General features: G+C 45.3%; 1 protein-coding gene across 2 annotated transcripts in view; it reads right to left on the bottom strand.

Annotated features, from left to right (window-relative positions):
- Positions 1-17,755, bottom strand: part of ACER2 (alkaline ceramidase 2) — a gene marked incomplete at its 5' end in the record, with an annotated part of 29,144 nt that extends 11,389 nt beyond the window's left edge. The window contains 4 exons of one of the 2 annotated variants that reach the window (XM_082656993.1): positions 1,033-1,170; positions 8,635-8,776; positions 9,639-9,753; positions 17,648-17,755. In XM_082656993.1, coding sequence (XP_082513119.1) covers positions 1,033-1,170; positions 8,635-8,776; positions 9,639-9,753; positions 17,648-17,755 — 503 coding nt within the window. The remainder of the gene's footprint in view (positions 1-1,032; positions 1,171-8,634; positions 8,777-9,638; positions 9,754-17,647) is intronic. The other variant, XM_082656994.1, reaches the window with a different exon arrangement.
- Positions 17,756-22,087: the final 4,332 nt, after the last annotated feature.

Below are 22,087 nucleotides of genomic sequence, written 5' to 3'. Positions count from 1 at the left end.
AGATCTGTTAGTGTTCTGGAGTTTTAAGATGTGTTAGTGTTCTGAAATGGGTCTCTTACTTCCCAGGTCTGTGAAGGCTACTCAAAGCCGACAAGACAAAACAAGACAAGACAGGGCAGAGTCTTTCCACTGCCAGCCAGCAAGTTTAAATACCTCTTCAACCACCTCTGTCCCTACCTGGTATTGCTAATAATCAAAACAACACACAGAGACAAAGCATTGGCAGGAAATATATACATGTCTCCACTCAAAACAAAGACTGAGAGAAAGCTTATAACACATTACACAGAGAAACTCTCACTAAGGTAGATAAATGTAAGACTTCAATTAAGAGCATCTATGTCCATGACCAAGAGTCATGAATTAAAATGGATGTCTACAAGTGAGTGCAGAGAAAAAGAAGCATTTTCAAAGAGTATTACAATAAGGGCAGTGGTTGAGTTGTGTTTTAATTGGGGCTGAATAAGACAGTCATAAACGCACAAGAGCTAAACTAAAATGTTTCTGGATATCAACCTGAACTCTGCACATACAACTTCCCACAAGAAAATGCTTATGCAAACAGCAAAGGCTTTACCTGATAGACTGTAAGAAACTAGGCCTCAGAGAAAGGAGCAGTGCTGCTTTGTATATAGACATTCATTTCTTTTTCCTTCTGTATGTAAATGCAATAGCCTCTCTAGGACTTTGCTTTCCTCCTTATTCGTGTCACGTGAGCACATCTATTCTCCTTTCTACAGAATTACCTCTAGGCAGCTTGGTCTAGGCACTCACCAGGTCCTTGAGATGTTTCCTCCTAAGCTAGTTTCGAACCATTGGGATGCATTGCATACACTGCTCCCCTCTTTCTGAAAATGAGATCATTAACATTTTGAACCAAACCAGGCAACTTGATGCTAATCCAAAAGTCAGGAACTACTCTTTGTGAGGGGTATCTCCTCTTCCACATTCAAGGGCAGTAAAAGAACCAGGAGCTGGTTTGCTCCTACCCCAGGGACAGCCTCAGGGCCAGGCAGGAAGACCTGCACCCACCTCCTTAGCTCAGCAACGAGCAGCGCCGTGCAAGGAACCCCCAGGGTCATCAGAGAGATGTTGTTGATGGCAGGCTTGACAAACGCCAGGCACGTTGTAACTGCAGACAGGACGCAGACCACCGCCTTGAACCTGCCCCTGCATGGGTGAAAGCAAACCAAATCCATTAGCAAAGGAGGTCGTGTTGGTTTGTTGAATGCTGGCAAAGTACGGGCACTGCTGATGGGAGTGCAAGCTCAAAAGACATTCCACACTGAGTACCAGGAACGTAAAAAACCATTCTCGTGCACTGGCTCAGTTATTCTAGGAATTTATCCTCAGGAAACAGTAAGAAATTTTCAAAATATTTAGCCATGAAAATGGTAAAATTAAAATCAACCTAAATCCCTAAGGGTGAGATATGAATACTTGATTTTTTTTTAGTGGCATTTCTCTGTATGTTTTTTTCAGATGTTTTACAGCATGATTGGGCAAACTCTCTCTGTAAAGGGTCAGATAGTAAATATTTTAGGTTTTGCAGGTCACAGGGTCTCTGCCTCAGCTACTCAACTCTGCCACTGTGGACAGCAAGTAAGCAAATGGGCATGGCTATGCACCAATAAAACTTGATTTGCAAAAACAGGCAAGGGGCCCATTTGGCCGAAGAACATAGTCTGCCAACCCCTGTTCTACAAGGTGAACATGTATGACCTTTATCAGAAAAACAGAGACCATTTACAAACCATAAAACTTCCTAGATTAAAAGAAAAAAATGCCCTATGTGTCTAGCACACAAAAGTCTAAAATTCTAGTGTCTATATTTACTGACAATCCAGTCTAGTATGCATTGGAATTTTGTGTTAGGTTTTCGACATGACAAATCTTAGAAAAATAATGCATACCATCCTTACACCCTTCAGTGAAGGTGCTTTCGGTAGCAAGATCTAGAAGTGGCGACGTGACCCTGGACATGCTCCTTCTTCCCTCCCTGGGACTCCGTTTCCTTATCTACAAATTTCCTGTCTAGTCTGGACTAGATGATCTCAAAGGCCATAGCCATGACTGAAATTTAGGGGCACATGATTTTCCTGAAGTTTCTGTTATTCCTCATTAGCACAATTTACTTTGGCCAAGAGCCCTGGAAAGGGTCACAGTTAGGAAGCTAATCTGCATGAAATTCCATTATAAGGAAATCAAAGTGCTTTGAAACCTTCAAAATACAAATGGATCAGGGCTTCCCTGGTGGCGCAGTGGTTGAGAGTCTGCCTGCCGATGCAGGGGACGCGGGTTCATGCCCCGGTCCGGGAAGATCCCACATGCCCCGGAGCGGCTGGGCCCGTGAGCCATGGCCGCTGAGGCTGCGCATCCGGAGCCTGTGCTCCGCAGCGGGAAGGGCCGCAATGGTGAGAGGCCCACGTACCAGAAAACAAAACAAACAAACAAAAAAACAAATGGATCTCTTAAAGAGGAACACCACTTATCATCAAGGCACAGGAAATCATTGATCAAGCTGCCAACATTCTGACTGGAATGAACAGGAATTGTAGCCCTGAACTTCGACCAGAGGGAAAATATATGTATATGGGAAAAGATCCAGGCAGCAAATCCTCAGGAGAACCGTGTTCTTTTCCTGGCCTTGCCGGCATCCTTCAGCTACCGGATAAAAGTCTGCGACTCAGCCTGAGGACGGCAGCGTGACAGGCCCCAGCCCTGAGCATGCGCAGGGCCCTTGGGGACCCACGGTAACTCTGTTACCGGGTTTGAGGTTCTGTGACACGTCAAGGCTTTTTTGCCTTTTAGGCTGCATAAACACATAATCAGATACTTCCAAATTGCATCATCTCTCTGTAGCCAATGGTTTAGGACTCAGGCACAGGACACGGAGGGCAACATGAGACCCACTATGTTCACATTCTGCCTCCATCACTTAGCAGTGCTGGGGTCTTTGGCAAGTCACTAAAACTCCCTAGGCTTCAGATGTTCCGTATGGAAATCAAGACACTGGCCCCATGGTGTTCATACAAGCATTAAAGCACTCAACACAGAGCCTGGTACATGGTGTGTGCTAATAAAATCCATTATTTCTGTTATCATGACCATCATTTGAGAAGAAATGTTATTTTACATAACATCATTGTTGATAATATCACACGCAGGGAAAAGCTGACTGAGCTGGTGCTGCAATCAGCAAAGGCTCTATATAGTTCTGCCGAAGAGTTCAAAGGCAACAAGCTTGACGAAGCATGCTTTTTCTAAGGGGAACGTGGGCAGACACTTCCCTACCACTCCCCAGAGGGTGTGGAGGAATGCACTTCTGGAAGGCAGCTTAACCAATGAGGACATCGTATGAATGCACGATTCTGCAACCAGCAGAAGTCAACAGAGGTCACCAGCCGACCCCACAGTCACCAGAGGCCCTGGGGATAGACAGAGCTAGAAATAACCCGGAAGCAAGGGGTCCCCATCGGGTGTTTTCTAAACAACCCTTACTGTGGCCTCTGTTCCTGTTTTCAACTTTCCAGCCCATTATGGGCTCAAACTGAACACAAGGTCAGGGAACCCTTAGCACCCCTTCTTCCTGTATTCCCCAAACCAAAATCTAGCAACCAAATACCATCATCATAATATTATTGTAATAATGCTGTTACTGTTCTTATCATTAGCTACCCTTTAAAGCAATGGTTTTCAGCCCTATCAGGCCCTGAGCTCCTTTTATATCAAATGTTTGGTAATGCCCCCTTTACTCTTCTGAAGTGAAACAGAATTTATGGATGATAAAACCTCCCATCACTGGGGCCACCAAAAACATGTCCTTAAACTTCCCAGATGGCCTGCATGGGATAGAAATGTCCCTGGCTAAGATCCACTGCTTTAAACTCCCCTTTAAGACTAAAATACAACCTATCTAGAACAAGCCCCTGATACTCACAGGACTCCAGCATTTGGTCCTGGAAGGTCCACCCCCGTCATTTTCTAAGGAACTGATACAGCCCAGAGAGTCTGAGATGGAGTCCCCAGGTTATCCAGGCAGAGAGCGAGCAGGACAGGGAAACCTCAGCCTGCAACCTTGCTATTCAGGATTCAAAAAATGAACTGGATCATAAAGTGAGGGCTGTCCCTACATTTTGTAGACACAACATCATAAAAACCAAGATAAATTCTTTAGAAAATGGATACAATTAGCCTACAAAAGGCCTTTTTCCCAAAACAAAAATGTCAATTTTTTTTTTAATTTTTTTTTTTTTTTTTTTTTTTTTTTTGCGGTACGCGGGCCTCTCACTGTTGTGGCCTCTCCCGTTGCGGAGCACAGGCTCCGGACGCGCAGGCTCAGCGGCCATGGCTCACGGGCCCAGCCGCTCCGCGGCATGTGGGATCTTCCCGGACCGGGACACGAACCCGCGTCCCCTGCATCAGCAGGTGGACTCTCAACCACTGTGCCACCAGGGAAGCCCCAAATTATTAATAACCATCAACAGCTGAGTGTATATCCTGACAATTCTTCAGACATTCCAGGCAAGATGAAAGACAGCCCTTTTTTTAAAAATCCCACCAATTACTTCTATTTACATATGAACTTTGATAATTTCCCTGCCGTTCCAGATATCTTTATCTTCAAAACTCTTACCTGTATTAGCCATTCATAAAAACTTCTAGCATTTAGTCTTTACTCTGTAAGAGACACTATATTATACACTTGATATGATTTTCCCGTATATTTCTAACCCCTAAAGTAGATACTCTTACTATCTCCACTTTACAGATGAGCAAAATGAGGTATCAGAGCTTAAAAAAAAAAACTGGATTGTTATTGAAATCCGTATTTGTCTGATCCAAAGTCACTTAGTCAACACATTCTCCCCTCTCTTCTCTAGAAATCTCACACTGGAATCACTCCTAATAGGTTTTTAGAAATATTCCAGCAAAGTCTAGATCACTGAAAAAAAAAGTGGGGGGCTGAGGGGAGACAAATCTTAACTATCGTGTAAGTTCAGGCAGTTAAAACACACACTCCCCAGTCTCCAGAATTCCTGGTTTTGACCCGAAATCTTTGGTGTGGCCTGCCATTCCACTGCAGAGCTGCCACCTGTCCCCGCATCATGGGTGGTGAAGCCCACACAGAGGGGTTTGGGCTTCTGGCCTTCTTGCTCTCCCCACCACTGGCAAATTGAAGGCCAACAAATAGAGCTGAAATCCTTATTTACAGTGAGCTATAACACGCACCTTTTCTTTCTTTGCTCGTTAAAATTAGCAATGTTCATTCTCTCCTTCAATTGGTGTGCATAGCTCAGAAATGCTGGGCAGAAATTTCCACGTGCCATTGGTAATAACGAAAGCTAACCTGAAGCACTGACCATGTTCTTAGTACTCTACAGAGTGCTCTGCAGGATCATCTCACAAGAACCCTGAGGTGAACACCATGAATCACCTAATTCTACAGATGAGGAAACAGAAAGTTGAAGAGTCAAGATAAGTTATACAGTTCGTAAGCAGGGAAGCTAGGAATCAAACCCAGGTGGGTCTCCAAAGCCAAGGATATAGACATATAGGGTGCTCAGTGCCTCCAAAGGACTCTCCCCAAACTGAAGGCAGAGAGTTCACATCTTCAGCAGAGAAAGGCTGCAGAGTGCTGGCGATGGAAGAGTCCCAGGTGGTCACAGACCCCCCTGCCTCAAAATGTGTTTCATTATTAAAGTCGGTAAGTTTTCATTACTACAGCATTGCCCCATTTTCTTCTCTCCTGCACCCACCAAGAGACAAGAAAAGAAAATGGTTCTCTATTATGAACACATTAAAAACCGTCCAGTGGAATTTCAAACCCAGGCCTCCAGAGCACCACAAACAAACAAAACCCTTATTCCCATTTTGTCAGCTTCTCACTCAGATCCCACGGCTTGAACAATCAGATCTAAGAGCAAAATGGTTCCTCAGCTCTCAACCTAATGCACGTGTGCTCAGGGAAAGCATGGAGGTGACTGGTGGGCACCTTCTGAGACCACAGAAAAGGCCAAAAGGTAAGGGGTGTGTCTCTCGGGCAGAGGCAAAAAGTCCCCACTGGCCAAGCCACTTCGTGCCCCTGCTCGAGTAGCATCTACCTCCACCCCTGCCCTCACCCCTGCCTGACCTCCCAAGGCTTTCTGATTACCCCCCAGTCATTCTCCTGAAGCTGAACAAGGAAACAAGACACACAACTGAAACACAGCAGGTTGGGTTAGGCTCTTTCCGGTTTCTATTCTGGAGAAGGTCTCAGCACGATGGAGAACATATTTCATCTAAGACCAGGAACACCCTTCTTTTCGCTTCTACTTGTAAACAGCTGCTCTCTGTCTCTCTCTCTCTCTCTCATTTTTTGATAAGTAACCTCTTGAGGATACGTCTATCTGCTCAATGGTTATTTAGAGATAATACTATTTAATTCAAATCCTGCTGCCCAGGATGAAGATTGTACAGCTAATCCATTTAAAGTATGTTTTCTTGGGATTCCCTGGTGGTCCAGTGGTTAGGACTCAGTGCTTTCACTGCCGGGGCCCAGGTTCAATCCCTGGTCAGGGAACTAAGATCCTGCCAAGCCATGTGGTGTGGCCAATAAATAAATAAATAAAGTATGTTTTCTCCCTACCTCATTTAATAATGCATTTTTTAGGATTAAAAATTAACATGTGCTCTTTTTAAGAAAAGAACTGTAAAACAGTACAGATTAAAGGTAAAAGTGAAAGTTCTCTCTCCACCCCAATTCCTAAGAATAGCCAATGGTAGTAGCTGCTGTCCTCATCCTCTCAGGCATGTTTATGCATATACAAAGACATATACTCAAAAAGAGGCTTCATTCATTCTAAAATTAGGGTGTTACACGCACAGGTTCTACAAGGTGCTTTTTGCAGCCAGCACGTTTCATTGACACTCCTCCACCTCTATCCATACAGAACAGCCTGCGTCTCTAATAGCTGCATTGCTCCTATTCTCCTCCCATTGCCAGGAAAACTGTAATGAACTCTTTTATTTTCCTGGTATAGCTCTTCCCTGGGCACACACAGCTTGCTTGATTGAATCCATATTTTTGGATTGTTTATCTATCTATCTATCTATATATATATTTTAACTAAACAGTAGTGTGTACAGAGAAACATATGAGTAATGAGTTCTGGGAGAATTTCTCATCTTTATGATGCTGACTCTCTTCTGTTACTTCAGATATTAACAAGAGTGCCTCAGAAAGACCTTCTCTGACCAAACTGTAAACCAGCACCCCAAGTCACCACTACCCCCTTACCAGCTTCATTTTTCATCATAGCACTCTCACACCCTAACAATATTATTTATGTGTGTGTTTGTTGATTCATAATCTCTCCAACTTCAGTGTAAGCTCATCAAGGGCAGAGACGTTGCTGTTATATCCTAGTGCCTAGAAAACTTCAAAGTAAATAGTTCATGGTAAATAGTAAGTCCAAAAAATATATACTTGATAAATAACCATGTAAGAATAACACAATGGGGCTTCCCTAGTGGCGCAGTGGTTGAGAGTCCACCTGCCGATGCAGGGGTCCGGGAGGATCCCACGTGCAGCGGAGCGGCTGGGCCCGTGAGCCATGGCCGCTGAGCCTGCGCGTCTGGAGCCTGTGCTCCGCAACGGGAGAGGCCACAACAGTGAGAGGCCCGCATACAGCAAAAAAAAAAAAAGAATAACACAATGGATATTAAAATGCATCCCTTCCTGAAATACTGGATTTCCAGCTTAAAGGTGTGTGTGTGTGTAGCTCTCATCAGAAGCAATACTGACACAATTTGAATATTATCTATAGCGCCAAGAACCAGTTCCTCAGTGTGGATTCTACTGTAAACATTTACAACTCGTGGAGTTGGGTGGGACTCAGGAAATATTATACCAGGAAATCAAAGGGCTTTGAACTACCATTCAGTCTTTTCTCCTGCCCTGAAAATCCTTCTAGTTTTGCTAGTACCAGTAAGGGGGATATTGACTTTTTGTCCTACTGTCAGGTAACTTCTTCCCCAACATATTAAAATCACCTTTTTTATCTGGCAGTTTGGTTTTGGTCTGACAGTACAATCAGTGGATATTAAATAAGTATATGATAAGCTCATCACTAGGTTAGACTCAATAGGGTGTGATTTTTCTTTTTTTTTTCTAATTTATTTTATTTTTGGCTGTGCTGGGTCTTCGTTGCTGTGTGCAGGCTTTTAGCTGTGGTGAGTGGGGACTACTCTTCGTTGCAGTGCACGGGCTTCTCATTGCGGTGGCTTCTCTTGTTGCGGAGCATGGCTCTGGGTGCGCAGGCTTCAGTAGTTGTGGCTTGCGGGCTCTAGAGCACGGGCCAGTAGTTGTGGCGCACGGGCTTAGTTGCTCCATGGCATGTGGGATCTGCCTGGACCAGGGCTCAAGCTTGTGTCCCCTGCATTGGCAGGTGGATTCTTAACCACTGCACCACCAGGGAAGCCCTTTTTGTGTATCTGTGTGATTTTTCTTGATATATACTAGGTTGGCCAAAAAGCTCGTTCGGGTTTTTCCGCAAGATGGAAAAACCCGAACGAACTTTTTGGCCAACCCAATACATTGTTATATTGGGTACCACACCTACTAGTAAATGCAAAAATTTAGTACAAACTTACCTGTCATTCCGAAAGATCTTTGGTAGATACCTTCTGGGGAACCACATGGCCAGAGCACACATCAGAACCCAAAGGATTGCAAGTTCATCAAGCATCTGACCCAGGAAACTAAGGGTTGCATGGAAGTAGACGGATCCAATTCCTAGAATCAATTACAACCAATAAAAAAGGTCACATAGAAGAATGGATTCACAAATTCAATACACTGCTTAGGGATAGCCCTTTCACAAACAGCAATGATCAGGTCACTCTATCTCTCTGAGAAAAGAAACTGAAGAAACTCACACCACCTAGGCATGCAGACTTCAAGTCTAGAAAGAAGATTTGAAGAAGGGCCCAAACACCAGCACATCAGATCTTTTTTTTTTTAACATCTTTATTGGAGTATAATTGCTTTACAATGGTGTGTTAGTTTCTGCTTTATAACAAAGTGAATCAGTTATACATATACATATGTTCCCATATCTCTTCCCTCTTGCGTCTCCCTCCCTCGCACAGATCTTTAATAACTGCACAACACTCTGTCTTCATCCACCTGTTCATGGGAACAGGCAGTAAAAAAAGTCAACATTCTCTCACTGTTAAGAATTCCCAATCTGCCTGTGGAAGGAAATGAAAATTATACAAGTATTTCCCAGAATAATGAAGAATCAAACATTTGATCCTTCATTTGTTTTTTTTTATTTTAGTCTATTAGAAACCACAGTTTCATCAGACTTCAATTGTTTCACATGACTTTCTTCAGAAGTTCACAGAAAACTGCACTGGCACAACACCAATAGCTATTACATAAATGAATTCTCAAACGCAATTGTGATAACTACGGTCAACCTTGTTATCAAGCCCAAAAGAGTCCTCCTTTTGGCATCTAGCAAACAACATAAAAGTTTGCTAAGACGTCAGAATGACTTTGGTTTACAAAACATAATGTTCAAAGGGGTCAGGGAGTGTGCAGAATTCCATTTCCTCCCTTTCAGCCCGTGCTCGCAAACGAATCCACTTACCCACTACAACTAACAGAGTCCATATTAAGTAGATGCCACTGTTGAAGCATGTTGCATATTGACGAAACAAGCACATGCAGATGGGCGGTAAAATGAAAAACAAGACGTTGCTGATCTGGGGGGAGAAAATGTAAAACGAAAAGATGAATATTAAGTAAAAGGGCAAAAAGTAAAGCAGCTTGTTCCTAGTATGTCCTTTGCAAATGGAGATGAATGTGGCCATACATCTTTTTTTAACCAAAAAAAAAAAAGCACAACCAGGAAAACTCACAACTTCTTTAATAACACTTTAGGGGGCTCCTTCCTGCCTCTTTCTTTTTTTTTTTTTTTTTTCTGGCTGTGTTGGGTCTTCGCTGCTGTGCCCGGGCTTTCTCTAGTTGCCGCAAGCGGGGGCTACTCTTCTTTGCGGTGCGCGGGCTTCTCATTGTGGTGGCTTCTCCTGTTGCAGAGCACAGGCTCTAGGCGCCCAGGCTCAGTAGTTCTGGCGCACAGGCTTAGTTGCTCCACGGCATGTGCGATCTTCCCGCACCAGGGCTCGAACCCGTGTCCAGACCAAGGAAATCAAAACTAAACAAAATGCATCGCAAACTCCAGAACTTGAGGTGTAGTACAGGTAGGAATTGGCAACAACAGTAGCTAACGCATGCCTCTGTCACCATCTGGGAACAAGAGGGAATGGGAATGACACAGTCTTTAGAAAGGGGAGAAGGACAGAGTGGGAGAGAAATAAAGAGAGGACAAGACCTTTGGTCAGGGGTGCGATAGGAGCAAGGCTGCTGCCTTTGGTTAAAGTTCAAGACTGAAATCCCTCGTGGGGCTGCATCCTTCTGGAGAAGGGGGTACCTTGTTCTAGTTGGCCCATTCTGGCGGGGACCTTTTCCTCTTTCCCCCACTAGGAGCCCTCTGAGCTACTGGTGACCCTGGGCAAGAGTCTGGATAAATGGCCTCAGCTGTCCCAGGTGGTATGCAGTCTCCAGACTTGGAAATATAGCCGACTCTCATTTATTTACTAAGAAGCAGAGAAGGAAGAATCAGGACAAGGGTCTACATATTATCACAGGCTTTAACTTTCCTTGGAATCATTTAAAGAATCAGAGATCTTTAAAAAAAAAAATCAGAGATCTTTAAGAGTTAAAATGAGAGATCTTAAAGATCATTTGCTTTACAAGGGGATATAATTAAGGGCCCAGAAAGGCTCCCAGGCTGGCCAAAGTCAGAGACGCAGTCACCCACAGAGTTGAGGCCAGCATCCAGCCACTCCTTCCACTGCCCCAAGCTGATGTTTTTTTGCCTCCAACCCACCCAACCACATTCTGACCTCCTTGGCTTCATGCCTCAATGGGCATCTAAAAATTCTGAATTGCATCACACACTGTGCACCTATGACCTTTATGTGATTTAAACACGGCTCTCCTTTTTGTTAAACACAGAAGTAGGAGGAATAAAAGGAGGTGACAGGGGAGAAGAGGGAGAAAAATGTAATTGTTATACTATAAGTAACTTTCTCCTTTCACATACATGAACGTGTTCTCCGTGTAAGAAAAAGAATACATTACAAAACTAAAGTCTTCCTTTCTATCCTCCTCCCTGGAGATATCCCCTCTTCTCAGATTCACAATCTTCAATTTCTTTGCATTTATGTAAATACATATATATATCATATATTACAACATTATCATTCTGCAACTTCCTCTCATCATTCGACAACATGCCTTGCAAACTTTTTCATCTTAGCTCACAGAGCTTTATCACACTTGCTGTAAGTGCCGCAGACAGAAGCAGTTTATTGAGCCATTCCCCAGTGGGAGGCGCACTAATTTGCAGCCTCACCTACAGTGCCAGGGAATAAATATAACACAGCTTTTTACCCCAGTACAGTCATCCCTCGGTATCTGTGGGGGATTGGCTCCAGAACCCCCTCAGATACCAAACTCACCTGGATGCTCAGGTCTCTTTATACAAAATGGCATAATATTTGCATATAACATACACACATCCTCCTGTATACTTTAAATCATCTCTAGGTTATGTATAATACTTAATACAGTGTAAATGCTATGTAAATAGTTGTAAATACAGGGACTTCCCTGGTGGTGCAGTGGTTAAGACTCCACGCTCTCAATGCAAGGGGCCTGGGTTTGATCCCTGGTCAGGGAACTAGATCCCACATGCATGCAACAACTAAGGAGCTGGTGAGCCGCAAGTGAGGAGCCCACCTACTGCAACTAAGACCTGGTGCAACCAAATAAAAATAAATAAAAATAAACAAAAAAAATTTTTTAAGCTGTAAATACAATGTAAATACTATGTAAATAGTTGCCAATGTACAGCAATTCAACTTTTGCTTTCTGGAACTTTCTGGAATTTGTTTTTTCAAATATTTTCAATCCACAATTGATTGAATCCACAGATACAGAACCATGGATACAGAGGGCCAACTGTATATGTTTATTGCCTCAAGTTCTCTCAATCTCCTTTGCTTCAGCCAGGTGCAACTATCTATGGCCAAACTCCTCCTTAAAAGGCTTTTTCAATCTATGTTACCACTAGCAATGTACACAGTAATAACCTTTAAATGTATTTACACACTAGTCACAAAAACATGAGGTCGCTTATTACACCTGCAGTAAAATTATGATACCTCAAATATTTTTAATGCCCATATTAGGGAGTTCAATTTAGAAGCACCATTTTAACAGTCCCAAATAACACTGAAATCACATTATTGCTGCCGCACAGCCCATCTACCAGTGTCTGCTGGTCTCCACCATGCTTTTTAAAGACATCAATCTATGGCGACTTCCCTGGCGGTCCAGTGGTTAAGACTTCGCCCTTCCAGTGCAGGGGGGGTGAGTGTGATCCCTGGTCAGGGAACTAAGATCCTGCATGCCGCGTGGTACGGCCAAAATTTTTTTTTTCAATTAAAAAAAAAAAAAAAGACATCAATCTATGAAAAGGAAAAGACCAAATTAGAGGGAGACGCTCCCCTAGACAAAAAGAGGAAGGAACTCCTAAAGAAATACGGAAAAGCAAACAAGTCGTTGGTAAAAGACAGATTCATTTGTTGAAAGACAGATTCAATGGCTCCATGTCTACTGAGAAATGAAACTTCCCCTCAACGTTGTGTGGCTCACTAAAGTGGAATAGTTCAGCCAGGGGGTATTTTTTAAAACCTATTGTTGGACTATCCTTTGGAGAATTGGTTTGTTCAATGCCTGCAGAACAGATTTTTTTTTTTCATTAAAAGGAAACCACAATTTTAAAATTTATTATTTCCTTAGAAAGTTCCTCATTCTATGAATTCCTACCAGCCATTTGTACCAAAATAATCTCAGGAACACACTGCAATCTCATCCTGACGCATGTGATTGTGCACTTTCCCAGACAGAGGGTAAATACTGACAAAGCAACAGGCTGTAAGTTTTTCTCAACAGCAAGTTCATGAACAGCTAGGGGCATTACCCTGGCTGAGTAGACTACGTATCTTAATCGTATGCAGATTCCTAACTATCCATTCCATTGCTCCCTTTCTGCCTCTGGAACGACCAACTGTCCTGGTATGCCTGGCACTGAGGAGGGTTTCCAGGACACGGGACTTTCAGTTTTAAAACTGGGCAAGTCCCAGACAAACCAGGACAAGTTGGTCACCCGACTCAGAAGCCTTCCTGCAAAATCCCCTACCCCACCTCCACAGTACACCAACCCCCAGCAGAGTACTAGTAACACCTCAGTGACTTGTACATACCCCTCCTATGGTCCTCACCATCCAGATGACTGTTTGCAGGTCTGGTCTCTGTGATAGGCACACAGTTGCCCAGCAAATGGGTGGGTGGATGGATGGAGGGAGAGACTGATAGATTGACTGATGGATAACTCTGCCCTACAGATAGTGGGATGTGGGCTTTGGCATATGAAGAGAACTCTACTTATCTTGATGATTGGGGGCAGAGCTGATTAGGAGAGGTGACAGATCATGGACTGATTTTAGGCATATATTTTGCTTCAAGACTTTTTTCCAGCACCAGCTGATTTCCTTCTGTCCCTCTGAGTCCCCAAGAGAATTCCCAAAGGCCAAGCTCAGTGATTAAAAGGCATACCCCCCCTTTTCCCAAAGCTGCTAGGTCTGGAGTCTTTCTCTTTAGTGTGACTGGGCCTTAAAACTTAAAACATAGGCTTCCCTGGTGGCGCAGTGGTTGAGAGTCCGCCTGCCGAAGCAGGCAACACGGGTTCGTGCCCCGGTCCGGGAGGATCCCACATACCGCGGAGCAGCTAGGCCCGTGAGCCATGGCCGCTGAAGAAAAAAAAAACCAAAACAACAACAAAAGAAACCTTAAAACATAAAAAGAAACTCAATTCAATAAAACTTGTATTTACTTTTTTTTTTTTTTTTTTTTTGCGGTACGCGGGCCTCTCACCGCTGTGGCCCCTCCAGTTGTGGAGCACAGGCTCCGGACACGCAGGCTCAGCGGCCATGGCTCACGGACCCAGCCGCTCCGCGGCATGTGGGATCTTAACCGACCGGGGCACGAACCCGTGTCCCCTGCATCGGCAGGCGGACTCTCAACCACTGCGCCACCAGGGAAGCCCTAAAACTTGTATTTACAGGAAACAGTACAAAATGTGCAAAAGCAAAAGACTGTGTAAGGGCATGATGTGTTCTTGGAAGAGATATTTGGGCTTGGCTGACGCAAAGGACAATGACAAAATTTGAGGCAATGGAGATTTGCCGGGACCAAAAGCAAAATGCTCTGTACTCCCAAACATGGCCAGTGGGAACACAGATCAGAGTACTCTCTCTGGTGGACCATTAAGCAACAATTAAAAGCCTCTGAAGTAAATACTCCCCTCCACACAGCAATTTCCCATCTAGAATTAGTACTTGGAGAAGTACATCCAGATGCCTATTTGAGGATATTCATTGCATCACTGTTCAGAAACCAAAATGAAAACAATAAACAGAAACTTCCTTAAATGTCCACCAATAATGAATTGACTGGTTTAATAAATTATGGTCAATCCATTAAATGAAATACTGTATAGACATTGTGAAGAGGAAGATAATTCTATATGATCCAATATGGGATTATCTCCAAGACAAATTAAGGGAAAAAACCAAGGTGCAGAAGAGTTTCTGCAGCATGATCTCAATTGGGTTGTGGTGTGTATATACACGTTGCACACATATCTTCTATGTCTACACAAATACACGTGTTTTTTGCATGCTTATAAAATGTCTGAAAAGATACGGAAGGGTATTTTTCACTTTATAACTTGCCTACTCTGATTTTTTTTTTTTACCATGATCATGTTGTTACTTTTATAATAAACAACAATTTCAAAAAACTACTTTAAGGGACTTCCCTGGTGGTCCAGTGGTTAAGACTGCACTTCCATTGCAGGGGGCCCAGGTTCAATCCCTGGTTGGGGAACCAAAATCCCGCATGCCACATGACACGGCCAAAAAAAAAAAAAAACTACTTTAAACAAAACTTTTTTTCCCCATATCAAACACCACGATTAGCCTAGAGATCAAATGGTCCCAATGCAGGAGTTTTAAGTTAAAGAATGACTGAACAATAAACACCTGTATCATGCTAAATAAATAAATCTAAAGTAGCTACAACGGCACGTGCATCTTCAAGAGCAGTATTTTAGCAGGCTCCAAGTCAGAACGTCCAAGTTCTGACTCTAGTTCTGCCATTTTCTTGACCTTAGCAAGTTGCAAAATCTATCTAGACCCAGTTTCCCCCTTTACAAAACGGATGTAATAAATAGCACCCACTGCTGAGGGTGACTGTAGAGTACCCAGCAGAGCTTCAACACATAGCGAACAACTAGTGGCAGCCAGGAGTAACTAAAGTTGCAGTAGTGATGTGCTACTGCCAAGCTCCATTAAGAAGGTTCTAGAACCCCCTCCCAGTCTTCTCCTGATTTTACATCTTTATTCCTTCAAATTTGTTCTCTAAATGAGTAATGATTATTATTTTCTTGTAAAGTGGATAATTAGGCCTGCTGCCTCGCTATGAGGATTTAATGAGATGTTTGTTACCAAGTAATAGCTCGATGTCTTCCTTAATACAGGCGTAAGATAAGCATGGGTTTGTCCTGTGATGAGGAACAGAAGGTAACTAGGATGTGAAAAGAAGAGGAGGAAGCGTTTTTTGGTACACTCTTTGGATCGACACTCTACAAAGTTTGATGGCCAACTACTTCTCTGAGACCCTCAATCTCTCCACTTTGCTAAAGCAAATTTTGCGGTTTACAAGTATTCCAAAGAATTAGGTTTGCCAGGCAGACCAGCAGAGCTAATCAGCCAGACACTGCAACTGAAGATCAACAGCTCATTTCTAAAAAAGATTTTGGCACTCACTAAGAAACAGCTCCAATGGGACTAGATTAAAAGTTAAGACAAAATAAGGTCTTCCCCTCATCCAGCACTCTGGGGCTTTTCCAGGCAGACCCAGAGCAGCTATACACTAACATTTTTGGCCAAATAACCAGGTCTGACTCTGCTGGCCTCAGACTCCACAGATAATTACCTTGCTGGGTGTGTGAGAACCTGTCCTCAAGCTGTCATTTCTTCATTAACTCTGGTGAAATCCTTAGTAGTACTCTCCACTTACAAGTGGAGAAACTGAGTTACTGCCGTTGAAAGCACCCAGCCCTGCTCCAGTTCATCCTCTGAAGGCACCTGTCCACACCTGATAGCTCTGAAACAGGTTGTACAATAGGTGAAGGGTGGCCACCTCCACTGACTGCACCTGTCACAGCGTCTAGGGGCAGCAAAGGGCCAGGTTTCCTTGAGGAATTAATCCGGTCATAAAAAAAAGGAGGAACGTTTGCTGGGAGGGCAGCAGTGGATTTCAGCAAAGAGGGGAGGGAGAGTGCAGGCTCTGGATTGTGGCCCCAGCCATGCCAGAAATGTACGCAGAGCAGCTCCCCTCTGGAGAGCTCAGTTTTCTCATCAATGAATAAGAGAGGGACTAGCTCATGGGAGATCCTTCCAGGCAAGAAGTATTTGACTCACGCCAAGGACATTCTCTCCAGCAAATCTAAGGGGGAAATCCCAAAGAACAATCTCAAATTCACAGCGACTTTTAAACCGGGAGTTCCTGTCTTCCATGTTAGGGCAGTGAAATGAAAAGCCACAGAAATGACCATGCAAAGTCTCACATTTTGGTACCAGAAACCTGAGGCATGGGCATAGCAAAAAGAAGAGGCATTTCCTTCCCAACTGCAGGCCTTCTCTCCCACAAAGACTAAAAGCACACAGGATTCTGCAGTGGGGAAGTTTCGTCTTGCCCACATCTAGAGACCTAGGCAAGTCCATAAAACACGCACACGATCCCTCCCACATTTCCCTTTCACTTCCCAGGCTTAGTAACTGAAGAGGCCTGGGGGAGCTGAACTTGGGGCTGGTGTGAAACTCTGTACTAAAGGCAAGGAAATAAGAACTCGAAGCAATTAACTTAATTCTGGCCCAAAGGAACTCGACCTATTATTGGTGTACGCTTGGGGCGGGGCCAACCTTCGGAGTGGGCCCCGCCCCAGAGACCTGCCGGGAGGTCTCCCCGTTTCCCCGGACTCCTAGAGCAGGTGCTCAGGGCAAAAACGCACAATGCAACCCAAGTGCGTCACGCCACAGAGATCCTAAGGGACGAAGGGAGTAGTCCTGGAGGGTTCACCGCCCCCAATGACCCAAACTGGAAGTATGGGCTGACACGGAGCACTGACTCCGGGACAGGTGAGGACCAAACAAGACAATAGAGCCATCAGAAAGAAACGACTTAGAGGAGGATGAGCCCAGATGTCGGCGATAGGGACAGGAGAGGAGGACAGATGGAGAACTGGAAGGCGCGCAGGGGAGGGGGCGTGGGTCGACTCTGACCCTGGAGCGAAAATGCCCCAGATGCACGCACAGACCCAGGTCCAGGCTCCAGGCGCCGCGGCGCTTAGGGACAGCCCCCTCCCGCGAGCCCGGCTGCCATCCCCACTCCCGCACTCCGCACCGTGTTGTAGAACTCGGCGATGGCAGGCACGATGGTGTAGTTGTCCTCGCACCAGTCCACCTCCGAGCTGCCAGCCCGCAGCTGGTCCCACCAGTGCGGGGAGCTCATGGCCGCTCTGGGGCATTGGAGACGCTGCTCCCGCAGCCGAGAAGAGGCCAGAGCTGCTGCTGGAAACCAACTGCGGTGGTGGCCCCAGCGGCGTCGGCTTTATGCACCACGGGGCAGCCGCCGGATGTGGCGCCTCCTGGGCCGGCCTCTCGCGGCTCCGCTCTGCAGCGTAGGACGTGACTGGCTCGCAAACCCCTCCCTCGGCTCCGCCCCCTGGGGGAGCCCGCGGGACCTTGAGCTCCGGCCTCGCCCACCCCGGAGGCGGGATGCGCAGGGGAGGGGAGAGTGGGGTTGGGGAGGGGACCTGTCTCCTCCTCCCCCACCCCTGGACGCGTCTGTTGCCAGCAGGTGGCAAAGGCCTCGACGGGCCTGCCCACGCCCACCTTGCGGCTCAGACTTGCAGGCGCCCTCTACCCCAGTTGCGCAAAGAGCGCCAGAGCCCGCCCTGGCAAAAATTTGAAAACCCAGAAATTAAGAAACCCAGGAGGACCCGGCCCCTACGAAATCGTGGCAGTCTTTGCTCGGACTTGCCTGCATGTCGGAGAACATGTCCGAGTGCACGTGGCACGCCTGCACTCACGGCCGAGAAAAGACCTCAGTCCCTCCGGCTTGCTTGGTGCGTTGGGCTAAGGCAGGAAGACCTTGGAGTCAGTCTGCAGTGGAGCCGAGGACTCTCCCATACAGCCTCTGCCACCCACACCTGGGTAGAGCGCTTCTGCAGTTTTGAATAACTTCCTGCCCTCGGTCCCGTGGACTCCAGTGTTAGAAGGTAGTCTTCGTTTACACATAGGGTCAAACTTCAGCTATCCCAGTCCCCAAAAGATGCAGTGTGGCTGGTATGACACCTCCAGAACATCCCAGGTACAAGAGATGATGACAGTTATGTTGCACTTACTATGTGCCAGGCGCTGTTTGAAGAGCTTCCGAGTGTGTCACTCATTTAGTGCTCCCAGAGGGGATCCTGCGAAGTGGGTTCTATCAGCAATGCCATTCCAGCTAGTAAGTGTCAGCACTAGAAATCAAATTCAGGATGATCTCAGATCTGCTCATCACTGCTTTGCTTTTGCTGCTGTAACTATTCTGTAGTTTCTAAACCAAAGCTAATCTGGTTCCAGCGATTCCTGAAGAAAGAGAAAACTGTCATTTTGGTTTTGGTCATAGCTCTGGTCCTTCTTCCTTGGGCAGTTCTAGGATTCCAGGTCAAGATGGCAGTGGCAGAATAGGCCCTGGTCAGATGACTGTCAGTAGGATCTCTTTGCTCCAGCCGTCATGGTACTGGAAGGCCAGAACCTCCCCAGAGGCTGACCTCTCTCTGGCTTGACAGTCCCCTTGGACCCTGGCTGGTGTTCCAATGCCTTATGCCCCCAGTGTCCTTCTTCCACAGGTACCTGCACAGACACTCACTTGTCTTTCCAGCTCTCCATCACTGGCAGAAACTGCAAGGCCCACTCCTCTCCTAGTCTCCAGGAAATCCAGCTTTCTCCACCCAGAGCCAGACCACACTCCTCCTTTGAACTTTGTCCCAACTCCTATCGTGTCCTCTTCCTAAACAGCCAGTTCCACTGTGTCCTGAAATTCAGGACCCAGTCACCTTCTCTTAAGGTCAGAATTACCCAGATCTGCAGGATACCCAGCGTGAGCTGGCCGCTGAAGTGGGAGGAAGAAAACATTTCCCACAGACACAAAAGAAAAGTACATCAGTTAATTTCTCAGTGTCTCACAGTGCTACACCAACTGCCCAACAATAGTTCTCCATGTTAAGGTTTTACTCCTTCTAATATTTTAGGTGGAAATGTGTTCATATTCATTAATTCTAATGGTGTAAAACACACCATCATTTCATATGCCAGTGGCTCTCAGAGTGTGAGATCCCTTTCAGGTCAAAGCTCATTTCCTATTAACACTATGACATTATCTACCAGGGAAGCCCCAATGCTGGCACAATCTTGATCTTACCTGAAGGCATCGACAGAAGGTTTTCAGACAACAGGCAGCATGTTTCTTTTCCAGATGGTCTTTATACAACTTGCTGACGGAAACATGGAGATTACAGTTGCCAAGTCTTCCCACCAGGAATAACCACTGAGTTTGTGTGTGTTCAGGCAGTGACAAAACATCTCAGTTGTCACCTGATCAACCATGACTATAAAATGCCATTCATTGTAAGATGAACCTGAAATTCAGAATGTTACAATGCAGAACAGTGTGAGTTTTAACATCAATGAAATTTGGAATTTGCTGGATATTATTCATTCTTCTCTCCAAGTCCTGCTAAGAGAATGCTAGGGAGTTTTCCTCCTACACGGGAACTCTTATTGTCGGTGACAGTTCTGTTTCAGAATCAAAGCTGACCCCTTGGATTCTGTCTAATTAAAACTGAACAGAGAGACGGTGCTTAAGCCAAAAGCCATTGGTGAGCAGCATGAAGGATGCAAGTTACATTACTCCAAATATGCCTGTGTTGATTTTCTTGGAAGCGTTTTAACAGTTTTCTGATGTTTTCATCCACTCTCTACATTGCTAACATTTTCTCAATGAATATAACCTTAGTCAATTACCTAATGATAGGTCATGATGTTAATTTTTTATATAAATTTATTTATTTAATTTATTTATTTTTGGCTGCGTCGGGTCTTCATTGCTGCGCGTGGGCTTTCTCTAGTTGTAGCAAGCAGGGGCTACTCTTCGTTGTGGTGAGCAGGCTTCTCATTGCGGTGGCTTCTCTTGTGGAGCACGGGCTCTAGGCACGCGGGCTTCAGTAGTTGTGGCGCACAGGCTCAGTAGTTGTGGCTCGCGGGCTCTAGAGCGCAGGCTCAGTAGTTGTGATGCACGGGCTTAGTTGCTCTGCGGCATGTGGAATCCTCCCAGACCAGGGCTCGAACCCATGTCTCCTACACTGGCAGGCAGATTCTTAACCCCTGCGTCACCAGGGGAGCCCCATGATGTTAATTTTGAAATGGACTTATATTAAGAGTATGTTGCCTTAGCAACTACCATTAATGGTTTAATACAAAATCTGATATCTGGAGTAAAAAGAGCTTGGGGAGAGTTGGGGTAAGGATGGGGGGGGTGACAGCAGAGAACAAGGTGCTGCTGAGTTCTGACGATGACTTTGCTTCTGGTGCTTTTGGTCTAAAGATGGGTCAGTGATAGAGATCTAGGAGAGAGCAGTTTTGGAGAACTGCCCTTGCAGGGAAGTCAGGATGCCAGCATCTTCTATTTTTACAGAAGTTATAACTTTTTTTTTTTGGTCTAAGTAAATATCTGATAATAAATATCCAGTTCAACTGGTCCCACAAGTAGAAACCAAAAAAAAAAAAAAAGAAAAGCAAAAGAAAAGCAAACGCTTGTGTAAATGAAGCAAGAAGTGCATGATCAAAGATGAAATTTTCTGTTTGGCCAGAGTTTTTCATCACTGGTCATGCTTGAGGCTTATTGTTTAGGCCAGTAACTCTCAAGGTATGGTCCCCAGACTGGCAGCATCAACACCACTTAGGAACTTGTTAGAAATGCAAAATTCTAGGTCCATACCCCAGACCGATTGAATCAGAAACTCTGAGGTTGGAATCCAACAAGCTCTGGCTTAACAAGCCCTCCAGGTGATTCTGACCCACTCTCATGTATGAGAATCACCATTTTAGCCAATGTGTGGTGGAGCAAAAATTCACTCTGGGCCATACACTTTGCTTTCCTGGAAAACCAAATCCAAGCCAAGACTGCTGCTGCTACCAAGAAAAAGAAGAAGAAAAGAGGAGCCCAATGAAGGAAGTCATCCTTTTATCAGGCTCGTCACCAGGAAACTGGGGCCCGGATTCTGGCCCCCTTCTCCAGCTAGGAGGGAAACAAAAAAAGTCACCAAGGATTTTTTTTTTTAATAGTTTTTTTTTTTGGTTGGTTGTTTTTCATTGTATTTATTTATTTTTGGCTGTGTTGGCTCTTCGTTTCTGTGCGAGGGCTTTCACTAGTTGCGGCGAGCGAGGCCCACTCTTCATCGCGGTACGCGGGCCTCTCGCTGTCGCGGCCTCTCTTGTTGCGGAGCACAGGCTCCAGATGAGCAGGCTCAGTAGTTGTGGCTCACGGGCCTAGTTGCTCCGCGGCATGTGGGATCTTCCCAGACCAGGGCTCGAACCCGTGTCCCCTGCATTGGCAGGCAGATTCTCAACCACTGCACCACCAGGGAAGCCCTGGATTATTATTTATTTATTTTTTTAATCTAAGAAGTCTCCAGGCTCAGAATTATGGGGGAGGGCTGCAGGAAGCAGGACCTTGCCAGGGAAACACTAGTGCACCCACTCCAAGAAAGCAGCCACCTTTGCTGCCGTGGGTGCTCTC

Source organism: Grampus griseus (genome assembly GCF_964374135.1).
Source record: "Grampus griseus genome assembly, chromosome: 6".
Classification (NCBI taxonomy): domain Eukaryota; kingdom Metazoa; phylum Chordata; class Mammalia; order Artiodactyla; family Delphinidae; genus Grampus; species Grampus griseus.
The sequence above is the reverse complement of the archived record's forward strand: the minus strand, read 5'-3'. Positions and strand labels throughout refer to the sequence as shown.